Source organism: Rhea pennata, chromosome 19 (assembly GCF_028389875.1).
Source record: "Rhea pennata isolate bPtePen1 chromosome 19, bPtePen1.pri, whole genome shotgun sequence".
Lineage (NCBI taxonomy): Eukaryota > Metazoa > Chordata > Aves > Rheiformes > Rheidae > Rhea > Rhea pennata.
This window is the reverse complement of record NC_084681.1, coordinates 557,966-571,228: the sequence shown is the minus strand read 5'-3', so window position 1 is coordinate 571,228 and position 13,263 is coordinate 557,966. Positions and strand designations below refer to the sequence as shown.

The following is a 13,263-nucleotide window of genomic DNA, read 5'->3' as shown; positions in this document are numbered from 1 at the left end:
CCCAGCAGCACTAGCCCCTGAGTACGAGCTTCTGCTGGCCGTCTCACCAGTGTTCATAGGGGCTGGTGTTAGCAACCAGGCTTTGGCTTCTTTTCCTTTGCACTGATGCGTGGTCGCGTGAACAACCCGATCCTCTGTCTTTCAGTCTCCAGGAGCTAGAAAATTTCATGAAAGAAGCAAACGCTGGCTTGACTAAACCTCTCAAAGAGGGAGATTATGATGGGCTAGTGGAGGTGATGGGACATTTGATGAGGGTCAAAGACAGGCAGGCAACTACAGACAGCATGTTCGAGCCCCTGAAGGAAACAATCGCACTGCTGAAGACGTACGGGGAAGAAATGCCTGAGGAAATCCACCAGCAGCTCCACGTGGGTGGTGCTGGGCAGGGGCCGGGCTGGGCGCGTGCTGGCTCGTGGCTGCACGGCGTGCCCGGTGCTCACGGCTGTCCCCGCTGCAGGACCTGCCCGAGCAGTGGAACAACACCAAGAAGCTCTCCTTCCAGGTGAAGCAGAACGTGGCGCCCCTGCAAGCCAACGAGGTCAACATCCTCCGCAGGAAATGCCAGCAGTTCGAGGTGCCCGGTCCGGGTCCAGGAAGGGGCAGGGGTGGCAGGAGGAGCCCATCTGCTCTGCACCAAGGCTCCCCGGCCTCAGCAGAGCCCCGTGCTCTCCCCGCGGCTGCCTCCCCCCCAGCCCCTGCGTCCCCCGCAGGTCCGGCAGCAAGGATTCAGGGAGAAGTTCCGGGAAAACGCACCCTTTTCCTACACCGACCCGGACCCGTACAAGTCTCTGAACAAGGTAACGGAGGGGAGGATGCGTGGGAGAGAGCTGGGCCCAGCCGCCCCATGGAGGGCAGCGGCGGCATGCCGCGTCCCAGAGTCCGTGCGCAGCGGGGTGCAGCCGGCCGCGCGCGGAGAAGGGCGGCCAGCGCGCCGGGGGGGACCTGGCCCCGCAGCGGTGGCTTTCCCGGACCCCGCTGTGCTGCAGCGAGTGCCCCGGTCGGAGCCATCCCGGGGGTTGGAAGCACGTTCCCGGCACACGGTTGCCGGCAGCTCGCCTGGGACGTGCTTCCCGCCCCGGCGTGGCCGCAGCTGGGGCTCTCCCTTTTTCTCCCTCTAGCAACAGAAGAGCATCGCCGCGCTGGAGAGCGACATGGCAGCCCTGTCCACGTCGGCAGGGCTGTTTGAAGTGTCTGTCCCCGACTACAAGCAGCTCAAAGCCTGCCACAAGGAAGTGCGTTTGCTCAAGGAGCTCTGGGACATGATCGTCCTGGTATGTGCTGGGGTCTGCACAGGGAAGGAGCAGGAAGCAGGAGCACGGGTGGTTTTGGCGTGGCGGGTGCACCGAGTGCGCTGGCACTGGGTAGCGTGGGTGGTTTTGGCGTGGCGGGTGCACCGAGTGCACTGGCACTGGGTAGCGTGGGTGGTTTTGGCGTGGCGGGTGCACCGAGTGCGCTGGCACTGGGTAGCGTGGGTGGTTTTGGCGTGGCGGGTGCACCGAGTGCGCTGGCACTGGGTAGCGTGGGTGGTTTTGGCGTGGCGGGTGCACCGAGTGCGCTGGCACTGGGTAGCGTGGGTGGTTTTGGCGTGGCGGGTGCACCGAGTGCGCTGGCACTGGGTAGCGTGGGTGGTTTTGGCGTGGCGGGTGCACCGAGTGCACTGGCACTGGGTAGCGTGGGTGGTTTTGGCGTGGCGGGTGCACCGAGTGCGCTGGCACTGGGTAGCGTGGGTGGTTTTGGCGTGGCGGGTGCACCGAGTGCGCTGGCACTGGGTAGCGTGGGTGGTTTTGGCGTGGCGGGTGCACCGAGTGCGCTGGCACTGGGTAGCGTGGGTGGTTTTGGCGTAGCAGGTGCACCGAGTGTGCTGGCACTGGGTAGCGTGGGTGTTTTTGGCGTGGTGGGTGCACCGAGTGCACTGGCACTGGGTAGCGTGGGTGGTTTTGGCGTGGCGGGTGCACCGAGTGTGCTGGCACTGGGTAGCGTGGGTGGTTTTGGCGTGGTGGGTGCACCGAGTGCGCTGGCACTGGGTAGCGTGGGTGGTTTTGGTGTGGCGGGTGCACCGAGTGCACTGGCAGTAGTTATACAGCAATTTGTGGAGGGGAGAATTGTTCATAAATGCTCCTAGTGATTTTACAGCCTGAGAAAATGCACCCCCAAACACAGGTTAACACCAGCATTGATGACTGGAAGACGACCAGATGGAAGGATATTAATGTCGAGCAGATGGATATCGATTCTAAGAAGTTTGCTAAAGACATTCGGAGCTTGGATAAGGAGATGAGAAGCTGGGATGCGTTCACAGGGCTGGACAACAGCGTGAAGAACATGATCACGTCCCTGCGCGCGGTGAACGAGCTGCAGAACCCGGCCATCAGGGACCGGCACTGGCATGAGCTCATGCAGGCAGCCAAGGTGCTCTGGCCCCCGCGCTGCTCCCACGCCAGCCAACCCCACCGCCCCTGGCCCCAGGCTCAGCTCCCGGGGCTCTTGGCAGCCTGATCCAGGCAGTTCCCAAGATTTCCAAGGCTCTCAGCCTTGACCCTGCCTTTTCTGACCTTTCAGATAAATGCTGTATTTTCAGTTCTAGCCATGAAATCACTTGGTTGTTGGCAGAGGTATTGAAGAGGGATCTCTTCGTATGCCCCAAAGCACAGGAAGCTGTTTGGGAGAGCTCAGCCTGCGGGCGCACAGCTGCACGCGGCTGCAAACGCCAGCTCCCGGCTCCAGCTGGGAGCCCCCAAGGAGACGGGAACGGGGGAGTCTCCGTGCCCGTGTGCCGGCACGCACAGCTGTCAGCACTCTGCACAGTTGCTCCTCGTGCTCTTATAAAGCAATCACTAAAGTAACCATGACCCAGGTGGACTCGTGGGCTAAATAATTTAGTCTTTAAAAGTTAATGGACATTGAAATGACATTTAAGAGGTGGCCCTAACGAGTATTTGTATAGGCGCTTTGAATGTAGGTGTTAATGAGAGAGTTGGCCGGGGCGAGCCTTGGGCGCCTCTCCGCAGGGGTCAGTGCCCCTGACCACGCCGCTTCCGCTCCAGGTGAACTTCACCATGTCTGAGGACACGACCCTCGCCGACCTGCTGCAGCTGAACCTGCACAAGTTTGAGGATGAGGTTCGCAGCATCGTGGACAAAGCCGTGAAAGAGTCGGGCATGGAGAAGGTATGGCAAACACGGCTCAGTTTGTACCCACCATTGCTGCAGATAAGCCCGTGCTCTGAAACTGCTCTGCGACTTTCAGCTCTTGTGTTTCTGCTGGGGGGGGCTGGAGACCACACATGGGCTGGCACCCATGGAGCCTGTGCTCCGGAGGAGGCACTCGTATTGCTCTGCTCACCTTTCCAGAGCGGCTTCTGTAGGATTTTCCCACTTTGATAGCCGCAGAATTCAGCTCATTTCTGCTCATGCTCTGCCTGCAGGTGCTGAAGGCCCTGGACACTACCTGGTCGACGATGCAGTTCGAGCACGAGCCCCACACCAGGACCGGCACCATGCTTCTCAAGTCGGATGAAGCTCTCATCGAGACACTGGAAGACAACCAAGTGCAGCTGCAGAACCTGATGACTTCCAAGTACCTAGCTTTCTTCCTTCAGGAGGTGTCCAGCTGGCAGCAGAAGCTGTCTACCACTGACTCTGTCATAAGCATCTGGTTTGAGGTGCAGCGAACATGGAGTCACCTGGAGAGCATCTTCATCGGCTCTGAAGACATCCGCAATCAGCTGCCGGAAGACTCCAAGCGTTTTGACTCTATTGATAAAGATTTCAAAGCAAGTAACCTGCCCCTTCCTGGACCCCTTCGAGAACTCATTGGTGGGTTTGATTTAACTGAATCATTTTTCCTCTTGCAGGAATTAATGGCAGATGCAGTGAAAACTCCCAATGTAATTGAAGCAACAAATAAACCGGGTCTCTATGACAAGTTAGAAGCTTTGCAGAAAAGGTGAGGTTTCATCCCCCATGAAGCATTATGGAGAAACTTCCAGCGTCTGTTTTAAGGCCAAAAGAAGAGCTTAATTTCCCTAACAGCCAAAGTGGCATCTTCCTCAAGGTGACAATTACTTTGCAAGAAGCAAAAAATAATGATTTTTCTTTTAACTGCAGCTTTTCTTCCTTGTTTTCTGTTAGATTGGCACTTTGTGAGAAGGCTTTAGCCGAATACCTAGAGACAAAACGCTTGGCTTTTCCCCGATTCTACTTTGTTTCTTCTGCAGACCTGCTTGACATTTTATCTAATGGAAATGAGCCCGTTGAGGTACGGTCTGAATGTAAAGCGCGGGGATAAAAGTTCTTTGCCTCTTGTGTGCTAACTTCATTGTGGTGGTTTTAAAATATGTTTCATGGTTACATTGCTGGTGCACTGGTTCTCAGGGATGCAACAGTGTAAAAAGGGTGCAGTCGAAACTAAAATACTCCTTTGCCGTCAGTCGGCAGCTCCTGACCCTGCTGTCGTGCCTGTTCCAGGTGTCCCGTCACCTCTCGAAGCTGTTCGATAGTCTCGCTAAACTGAAGTTCAAAATGAGTCCGGACAACAAGCCCCTGAAGATCGGCCTGGGGATGTTCAGCAAGGAGGAGGAGTACGTGGATCTGGACAAGGAATGCGACTTATCCGGGCAGGTCAGCGAGGCTCCGTGGAAGCGTGCGCCTGCGGGAGCCGCGCGCGGGCAGTCTAAGCCTCTCGCTGCTTGTGTGTAACAGTCTGGCTGCAGCTGGAGAATGTAACTGTGATGCCTTTCAGCCGAAAAGGCCTAGAAACGGGGTCCACACCTCAGCTGTGGAAAGCTATGCAGCCTTACAGCCGCTCAGGGTCTTCCTCTGCTCGCCCTGGGACCACACGCTATAAGCTGTGATTTGAAGCGCGCTGTGGGGCCGTGCACCGAGGTCTTTCACGCAGCACGGGGCAAAGCTGGAGCGTCCGCAACCGGCACGGAAAGCTGCTGTAAAACACCAGGTTCTCTGGGCGTGACTGTCCTTAGGTGGAGATCTGGCTAAACCGCGTCCTGGAGAGGATGTGCTCCACGCTCCGGCACCTCATCCCCGAGGCGGTGGTGACCTACGAGGAGAAACCGCGGGAGCAGTGGGTGTTCGACTACCCGGCGCAGGTGCGGCGCCGCCGGGGACGGCGGGCTCAGCGAGCCGGACGGGGCAGCGCCCAGGCGGACGCGGACGCAGTGCAGAAACCCAGGGAGGCTGCTCGGAGCGCGGGTCGCCCAGGAGAACCGAACCCCCCCCTCGATGGGGAATAGATGCCCAGCAATGGGGGGCACCAGGGAGAGGAGTTCCCGTGCAGACTGCAGTGCCCCTCGGGGCATGGGAAAACAGATGCTGCACATTAAGGCTGAACTGCTGAAGTCTGATCCCTTTAAAACTCTGGATAAGAGCAGAATTAGTAAATAACCACCATAAAATTCAGGTTACCTGCCTGCAGTCCCAGAGGCAGAGGAGCACAGAGGACGGGGAGCCGTAAGCACCAGCCCTCAGCCGTGTTTTCTCCATGCGATTTCTTGCAGATTGCTCTGACATGCACCCAGATCTGGTGGACTACAGAAGTTGGCATTGCCTTTTCAAGACTGGAGGAAGGATATGAAAATGCAATTAAAGATTATAACAAAAAGCAGGTTTGCATCCCGCAGTTCTGATTGCAGCCGTGCTGCAGGCACCTCTCTGCTCTTACCAGACTCGGTCTGGGGGTGGTTCACAGAAAGCTAGGCAAAGTGTGAAGTCATTTTTCTATGTTAATCATTTCTTTCCTTCTTCAGATTAATCAGTTGAATGCACTGATTTCACTGCTCCTTGGAAACTTATCTGCAGGGGACCGAATGAAGATCATGACAATCTGTACCATAGATGTGCATGCCAGGGACGTTGTGGCTAAAATGATCCTTGCAAAGGTAGGAGTTACACAATCTTATTTTCATCACTTTGTTTATTGGTACTTCTGAGCAAAGCTTTTACTGTTACTCTATTATTTTCAAAATATCTGAATCTCTGAGGAAGTGTGAACAAAAAAAGTGCAAATTTAGGGGTACACGGGAGCCAGGGAGGTAACACGGCAGGGGTTCGCATGAGGCTGAGCTGTGCCTCGTCCGTGGCACGAATGCAGAGGTCTGGGAAGACGACGGGGGTGAACTGGCCTTTGGCCGAGACGCCGCTGTTCGCCGCGCTGAGCAGATAACTCGCAGAAGGTCCCGGTGGAGTCACGGCGTTAGTTCAGTACCTAAAGCTGCCGTGATGGGACTATGGATCAAGGCACTAACTTGGTTTGGGGAGAAAAAACGTGTTTTTGAGATCGAGGCAAAGCCAGGTGAAGGAGCAGCTTCCCTGGTTCCTGCCCCGCTCGGTGGGAGCTGGCGCCGGGCGGACGTGCCGGCAAGGCGCCGACCCGGAGGCCGCGGCAGGCTGGGCCCGTGCGGGCGCTGCATCTCGGCCCGCCCGCGTGCTTCGGGCATGCGAGCAGGCTGCAAGCGGCGCCCGCGCGGGTCGGGGAGCGGGCGGCCCCGGGGGCGGCGGCGGCGGCGGGGGTCCCGCCGGCTCCGCAGCGCCTCGCTCCGCAGGTGGAGAGCTCGCAGGCGTTCACCTGGCAGTCGCAGCTGCGGCACCGCTGGGACGAGGAGCGGAAGCACTGCTACGCCAACATCTGCGACGCCCAGCTGCAGTACTCCTACGAGTACCTGGGCAACACCCCGCGGCTGGTCATCACCCCGCTGACCGACCGGTAGGGCTCGGAGCCCCGCGGGCGCTGCTGCGCCCGCCGGCGCCCGCTGAGCCCGGCCCTGCGCCCGCAGGTGCTACATCACCCTGACGCAGTCCCTGCACCTTATCATGGGGGGGGCCCCCGCCGGCCCCGCCGGCACCGGCAAGACCGAGACCACCAAGGACCTCGGCCGCGCCGTGGGCATGATGGTTTACGTCTTCAACTGCTCCGAGCAGATGGACTACAAGGTAGGGCCCGGGCCGGCGGCGCCAGGACCAGGGAAACCCCCAGCTCGCGGGCGCCGCTGCAGTTCGCGCCCGCTCCCGCGTTAGGCTGCGCGCCCCGAAATCAGGCCTGGAAGATGGTGCCATAAGCGGCGCTGGTGGGTGGGAACCGGCACATTAAAAGCTTCAGCAAGTGGCTTATGCATAAGCAAATGTCTTCATGAAATGCATTTCTGTAAACACTGCATTTTTGATGCCTCTGCCCGCCCGCCAGAGCAAGACCGGCGGCTCCCAGCGCCGTCCCATGCCGCAGCTCCCTCCGAGCCCCCTTCCCCGCGCACGTCCGGGGTGGCCCTGCTGGCACCCAGCTTTCCCTCTGGGAAAAGCCTAAGCACAGGAGCTGTTCCTAACAGCTGCGCTTTTCTAGCAAACCCCCATCTTGCAGCCCCCACATAAAAGTTAGGCATGTCCAAAGCGTTGCCTTGCTTCGCTCCGCAGTCCTGCGGCAACATCTACAAAGGGCTCGCTCAGACCGGCGCCTGGGGCTGCTTCGACGAGTTCAACCGCATCGCGGTGGAGGTGCTCTCCGTGATCGCTGTGCAGGTGGGGGTTTCCCGAGCTCCCAGCTGTTCCGCATGTCTGGCCAGGGTGCGGTCCTGCCCGTCGGACTCCCGCTCTGAGTGCCCTGATCCACGGGCCGAGGGCCGGGTGCTATTTCGGGGTAAAACCTGACTTTCGGAGGGTCTGTTTGCAGCTATCACTCCCTCCGCCACGTTAGGCGGGAGGCGGAGGGCTCTCGGCAGCGCCGCGGCTCCCGCTGCCTCCCGTCCCTGCGCCCTCCGCGCCCTCCCCGCAGCGTGTGCCAGTGCCGGGGCCGCGGTTTGGGCGGTCGAGCTGAGGGGCCCGCGGAGCAGCGCGCTGCAGGGCCGCCCGCGCTGACGCCGCTGCTCGCCCGCCTAGGTGAAATGTGTTCAGGACGCAATCCGTGCCAAAAAGAAGAAGTTCAGTTTTCTGGGAGAGATGATATCTCTGATCCCGTCGGTCGGGCTGTTCATCACGATGAATCCCGGCTATGCAGGACGGACCGAACTGCCGGAGAATCTAAAAGCTCTGTTCAGGTACCGTGGACAGATGTGTCCCCCGTTAACTGGCACCTTCACAGCATTATGCTCCTGCTGTAACAGTCGTGCGCTGCGTCCCATAGCATGAACGAAGCCTTTGCTCGTGCAAACGAGGATGTTTGTGTGTGCTGGCAGCCCTGGTGTAAGAAAGACCTTGATGCCACGGTGACGGTCGTGCTCAAAGCCGCCGGGATGGCCAGAGGCTGGGGAGCCCCTGCTCCACCTGGAGACGAGGATGCTCCAGACGTCTCTTTGCCATCCTCAACCGCCCAGTGAGGGTTTGCGGAGAGGTCAGAGTCAGGCTTTCCTTGGAGGTGCCCTGTGAAAGGATCAGAGACACCTGGAACAAGCTGCAGCAAAAGAAAAATCCAACTGAGAAAAAGGGGGAAAAAATTCCACAGAGGTGGTCAAACACTGGAAAGGGTTGCCCAGAGAGGCTGTGGGATCTCTCTTATTGGAGGAACTCAAAGCTCAACTGGAAAAGTCTCAGAGTGACCTGCTCTGGCTTTGAAATGCACCCCACCTGGAGCAGGAGGTGCTCCATGCAGGATACCTCCAGAGATCCCATCCACCCTAAATTATTGTCTGATGCTGATAGGAATACTGCAGGATTTGTACTGAAAATCCAAATGCAGATTCTTACCAGCTGCAGGAGGGTGAGGACGCGTGTGGGTGCACGTGCACAGGCCCTGCTAATCCTTCACTGCTCTTCTCCAGACCCTGCGCCATGGTCGTCCCGGATTTTGAACTTATCTGTGAAATCATGCTTGTTGCAGAAGGTTTTATTGATGCTAAGCTCCTAGCAAGAAAGTTCATTACTCTATATACGCTGTGCAAAGAGCTACTGTCTAAACAGGTAATTTAACATTGTTCTGTGGTTCATGAAGATGAAAGAGTTAATTTGAATTTAGAACTTGATAGATAGTTTAAAAACCTCTCAGCTGGTAGTAACATGTTGGCTTGCATTCTGCGTAGTTCAGGGTCTATGGCTGGACAAATTCCACCCCCATGCTGGTGTATCATATGGCATATTTCTGCCTTCTGGAAGAAATAAAGGCATTCAGAAATAGAACAGAATATAGCCTATTAAGATGAGAGCATCCAGATGTTATTCATCTCAACATAAGTGATTTACAAGCAAATAAAAATGTGCTTCCCAGGAAACAAGACAGACTGCCATTCATCTCCTGGCTGAATAGGGTTTGTCTTGTAAATAAACTCACTTTAAGACAAGTCTGCTGGGTGCTGTGTTGACAACCTGGGTTCAGGGCAGTAGTGGGCGTATTCTTCTCTACTTCTGTTTAAAACAGTTCTCTTTCACCAAAATTAAATGATAATATTTTGCTGCCTGTTTGATAGGACCATTATGACTGGGGTTTGCGGGCCATCAAGTCCGTGCTGGTGGTAGCAGGCTCCTTGAAGAGAGGGGACCCTGGCCGTGCTGAGGACCAAGTCCTCATGAGAGCTTTACGAGACTTTAACATTCCCAAGATCGTGACAGACGACTTGCCCGTGTTCATGGGGCTGATTGGAGACCTTTTCCCAGCTCTGGACGTCCCCAGAAAGCGTGACCTGAACTTTGAGAAGGTGCGAGCATGGGCAGGTCTTCTCATGCAGCTCTGAGCAGCCTGAGAGAGGCTGGGATGGAGACACTTGGACCAAGAACCAAGCCAGGGCAATGGCAGCCACCTGGCAGCCGGTCCATTCGGCACATCTCTGCAGTCCTTGCCAAGGCAGTGGTGGCCATCTCCTGCCTGCTCAGTGCCTGCTTTCCCCGGCAGATCATTAAGCAGTCCATGCTGGAGCTGAAGCTGCAGGCAGAGGAGAGCTTTGTGCTGAAGGTGGTGCAGCTGGAGGAGCTGCTGCAAGTCAGGCACTCCGTGTTCGTCATTGGCAACGCCGGCTGCGGCAAGTCCCAGGTAGGGCCGGTGTCAAGCCCTGTAACCCAGTGGCAGCAGTGTGGCAGCAGGTTTGGGGTATCCCCATGCTGCTCCACAGGTCATGCTGGTGCCTGGGGCAGGCAACCTCCCCGTGGGTGATGAATGGAGCCGGTGACACTGGGGATGCCAGCACGGGACTCCTGGACTCACCGTGCACCCATGAGCTGGCCAGGAACCGGGTCCACTGAAGCATCCCCAGCAGCTCTCCAGGCCCTGATGCCAGCGGCTGGCAGGAGCGGGCCACGCTGTCTGGCTGCAAACGCCCTGGCAGGACCCGAGGCTCAGCGGCACCGTCCCTCCCTCCCCGCAGGTGCTGAAATCCCTCAACAAGACTTACCAGACCATGAAGCGGAAGCCGGTCGCTGTGGATCTGGACCCAAAAGCTGTAACCTGCGACGAGCTGTTTGGGATTATTCACCCATCGACCCGCGAGTGGAAGGATGGTGAGATGCCCCAGCTTGCGCGCACAGCCACGTGAAAGGTCGCTCATCCCAAATAGGAACCGGCACATAAAAAGCTTCAGCAAGTGGCTCATGCATAAGCAAATGTTTTCATGAAATGCATTTCTGTAAACACTGCCTCTTTGATGCCATCGCTGAAAAGACCTTTCCTTGGGGCTTTTGAATAGTGTGTGAGGAGGGGAAGAGAGGGGAAGACAGATGTGCTTGGGGGAAGCAGCAGTCCCGTGTGTTCCTCCAGGAGAACGTGCCGTGGGCAGAAAGGGGTGGGAAGGAAAAAGCCTCATGTCTCTGCATGGGCAGGTCTGTTCTCCTCCACGATGCGCGACCTGGCCAACATCACCCATAAGGGGCCCAAGTGGATCATCCTCGATGGAGATATTGACCCCATGTGGATCGAGTCCCTGAACACGGTCATGGATGACAACAAAGTCGGTGCTGTCCCACCCCACGGAGCTGGGCTGGCTTCAGCACTGGGGTTGGCCGCCCCGGCGGACATCCCCGAGCCCGCAGCACCCCGACACGCCGCATCCCCCCCAGGTCCTCACCCTGGCCAGCAACGAGCGCATCCCCCTCAACCCCACCATGCGGCTGCTCTTCGAGATCAGCCACCTGCGCACCGCCACGCCGGCGACCGTGTCCCGCGCGGGAATCCTCTACATCAACCCCGCCGACCTGGGCTGGAACCCGTGAGTCCGCGCCGCGCCGGGACCGGGACCTGGCCCAGGGCGAGCATCCGCCGGCGCCCTGACCTGCGCCCCCCACCCCGTCCCCTGGCAGCGTCGTCACCAGCTGGATCGAGAAGAGGACGGTGCAGTCCGAGAAGGCCAATCTGATGATCCTGTTCGATAAGTACCTGCCTACGTGCCTCGACAAGCTCAAGTTCGGGTTCAAAAAAATCACGCCGGTGCCGGAGATCACGGTGATCCAGACCACGCTGTACCTGCTGGAGTGCCTGCTGACGCCGCAGCACGCGCCGCCGGACTCCCCGCGGGAGCTCTACGAGCTCTACTTCGTGTTCGCCTGCGCCTGGGCCTTCGGGGGGGCCATGTTCCACGACCAGGTGGGCCCCCGCGGACACGGGCGGACACGCGCCCGGCCGCGCGCCCGCGCTCTGACCCTCCCGTTCCCGCCAGCTGGTGGATTACCGCGTGGAGTTCAGCAAGTGGTGGGTGAACGAGTTCAAAACCATCAAGTTCCCTTCTCAGGGGACAATTTTTGACTATTACATCGACCCAGAAACTAAGAAATTCATGCTCTGGACTGAAAAGGTGCCAAAATTTGAACTTGATCCAGAAGTCCCTTTACAGGTATTTCCTGCAAGCTGTCTTTATTTACATGTTTTAATTTGTTCATTAATGAGTGTGTCCCGTCCTCCCCACAAGCAGCTATGGGCAAGGACAGGTCTCTGGAGTGGGGCAGACACTCAGGCTGCGCCTGCCACCGAGACGCCGCAGACCGACGGCACCAGGCGAACCCCGCGGCGCTCGATGGTTTCGCTTCACTCGACACAAACTCAGCGAGAGCCGCAAGTTGCAGCTCTTCCTTTTTAATTTCAGATGAACATGTGGCTTCACAGATTCTCATGAGCTAATTATAATTATTGCCTGACTGCAAGTCATACTTTAGAATATTATTTGCATATGTCTTTTCAAATGCCACTCTAGGAAGGGTGGGCTTTACTGAAGATGTCAAGGGAGGGGGAAAGTGCCTGTCTATGTGTTGTCTAAATGGAGACATGGGAAGAAAGTTTCAGGAGCTGTTTTGTTTTGTTTTAATAATGTGGTTCTCTGACTCTTACTCTTACTTTTGGTTGGAAAGCCTTTTGAAAAACCCGACATCTGAGACCTTTTGTGTTAGAGAGGGACCAGATTTGCATGTGGAGATAATATCTTTCATTAGACCAGCTGGTATAGCTGCAAAATGAGACCAGCCTTGGGGCATGTCACCTGCTGCTCTAATGATAGATGGTGCCTCTGCCCATACCCTCATCCCAACGTGCCCTCGGCCTTTGCAGCAGGAGACATGTCCTATTGGGTTTGACACCAAAATCTCCTCCAGGCTTCCATGGTGCACACGACCGAGACCGTCCGGATCCGCTACTTCATGGACCTGCTGATGGAGAAGCAGTGGCCAGTGATGCTGGTGGGGAATGCGGGGACCGGGAAGTCGGTCATGATGGAGGACAAGCTGGAGGCGCTCAGCACGGATGACTACCTGGTGCAGTCCGTGCCCTTCAACTTCTACACCACCTCGGCCATGCTGCAGGGTAAGGGCCAGAGCTGGCAGCCAGGCTGGCCAGGCTGCACTGCTGGGCCCCGTGCTGCGGCGCTTCCCTCCACTCCAGCCCCTCTCTTCCACTGCAGCCATTCTCGAGAAGCCCCTGGAGAAGAAGTCGGGGAGGAACTACGGCCCCCCTGGCACCCGGCGGCTCGTCTACTTCATTGATGACATGAACATGCCAGAGGTGGACAAGTACGGCACCGTGGCCCCGCACACACTCATCCGGCAGCACATGGACCATGGGCACTGGTAGGTATACAGTGGCAGCGGCACTGTCCCTGGCATGCGGCCATGTCCACCAAAGCCCCAGCTCAGCCCACATGGTGGGGCCAGTGCCTGGTCTGGGTGCATCGGCGTGGAGCCCATCCCACGGCCATGGTGCACCAGCATGGAGCCCATCCCATGGCCATGGTCAATCGGCATGGAGCCTGTCCCAAGGCCACAGTGTGTGCCGCGCTCCTGCCCTGGCACGGTGGCATCGCCTCTGTCGTGGGCACAGGCAGAGCAACATGGCCTGGCACATGAATGCTGGCACCTCTCC

The 13,263-nt window shown here is 57.6% G+C and overlaps 1 protein-coding gene across 1 annotated transcript in view; it reads left to right on the top strand.

The window, feature by feature from the left end:
- DNAH17 (dynein axonemal heavy chain 17) overlaps nt 1–13,263 on the top strand; it is a 37,183-nt gene that overhangs the window by 7,253 nt on the left and 16,667 nt on the right. The window contains exons 21-47 of the mRNA XM_062591693.1: nt 146–368; nt 458–574; nt 711–797; nt 1,119–1,271; nt 2,161–2,409; nt 3,045–3,167; nt 3,425–3,772; nt 3,854–3,945; nt 4,131–4,257; nt 4,467–4,619; nt 4,979–5,104; nt 5,513–5,620; nt 5,762–5,893; nt 6,557–6,717; nt 6,788–6,944; nt 7,419–7,523; nt 7,881–8,038; nt 8,759–8,897; nt 9,401–9,628; nt 9,823–9,960; nt 10,292–10,424; nt 10,743–10,870; nt 10,980–11,128; nt 11,220–11,502; nt 11,576–11,749; nt 12,501–12,708; nt 12,806–12,971. Of these exons, the coding sequence (XP_062447677.1) occupies nt 146–368; nt 458–574; nt 711–797; nt 1,119–1,271; nt 2,161–2,409; nt 3,045–3,167; nt 3,425–3,772; nt 3,854–3,945; nt 4,131–4,257; nt 4,467–4,619; nt 4,979–5,104; nt 5,513–5,620; nt 5,762–5,893; nt 6,557–6,717; nt 6,788–6,944; nt 7,419–7,523; nt 7,881–8,038; nt 8,759–8,897; nt 9,401–9,628; nt 9,823–9,960; nt 10,292–10,424; nt 10,743–10,870; nt 10,980–11,128; nt 11,220–11,502; nt 11,576–11,749; nt 12,501–12,708; nt 12,806–12,971 (4,365 nt within the window). The remainder of the gene's footprint in view (nt 1–145; nt 369–457; nt 575–710; nt 798–1,118; nt 1,272–2,160; nt 2,410–3,044; nt 3,168–3,424; nt 3,773–3,853; nt 3,946–4,130; nt 4,258–4,466; nt 4,620–4,978; nt 5,105–5,512; nt 5,621–5,761; nt 5,894–6,556; nt 6,718–6,787; nt 6,945–7,418; nt 7,524–7,880; nt 8,039–8,758; nt 8,898–9,400; nt 9,629–9,822; nt 9,961–10,291; nt 10,425–10,742; nt 10,871–10,979; nt 11,129–11,219; nt 11,503–11,575; nt 11,750–12,500; nt 12,709–12,805; nt 12,972–13,263) is intronic.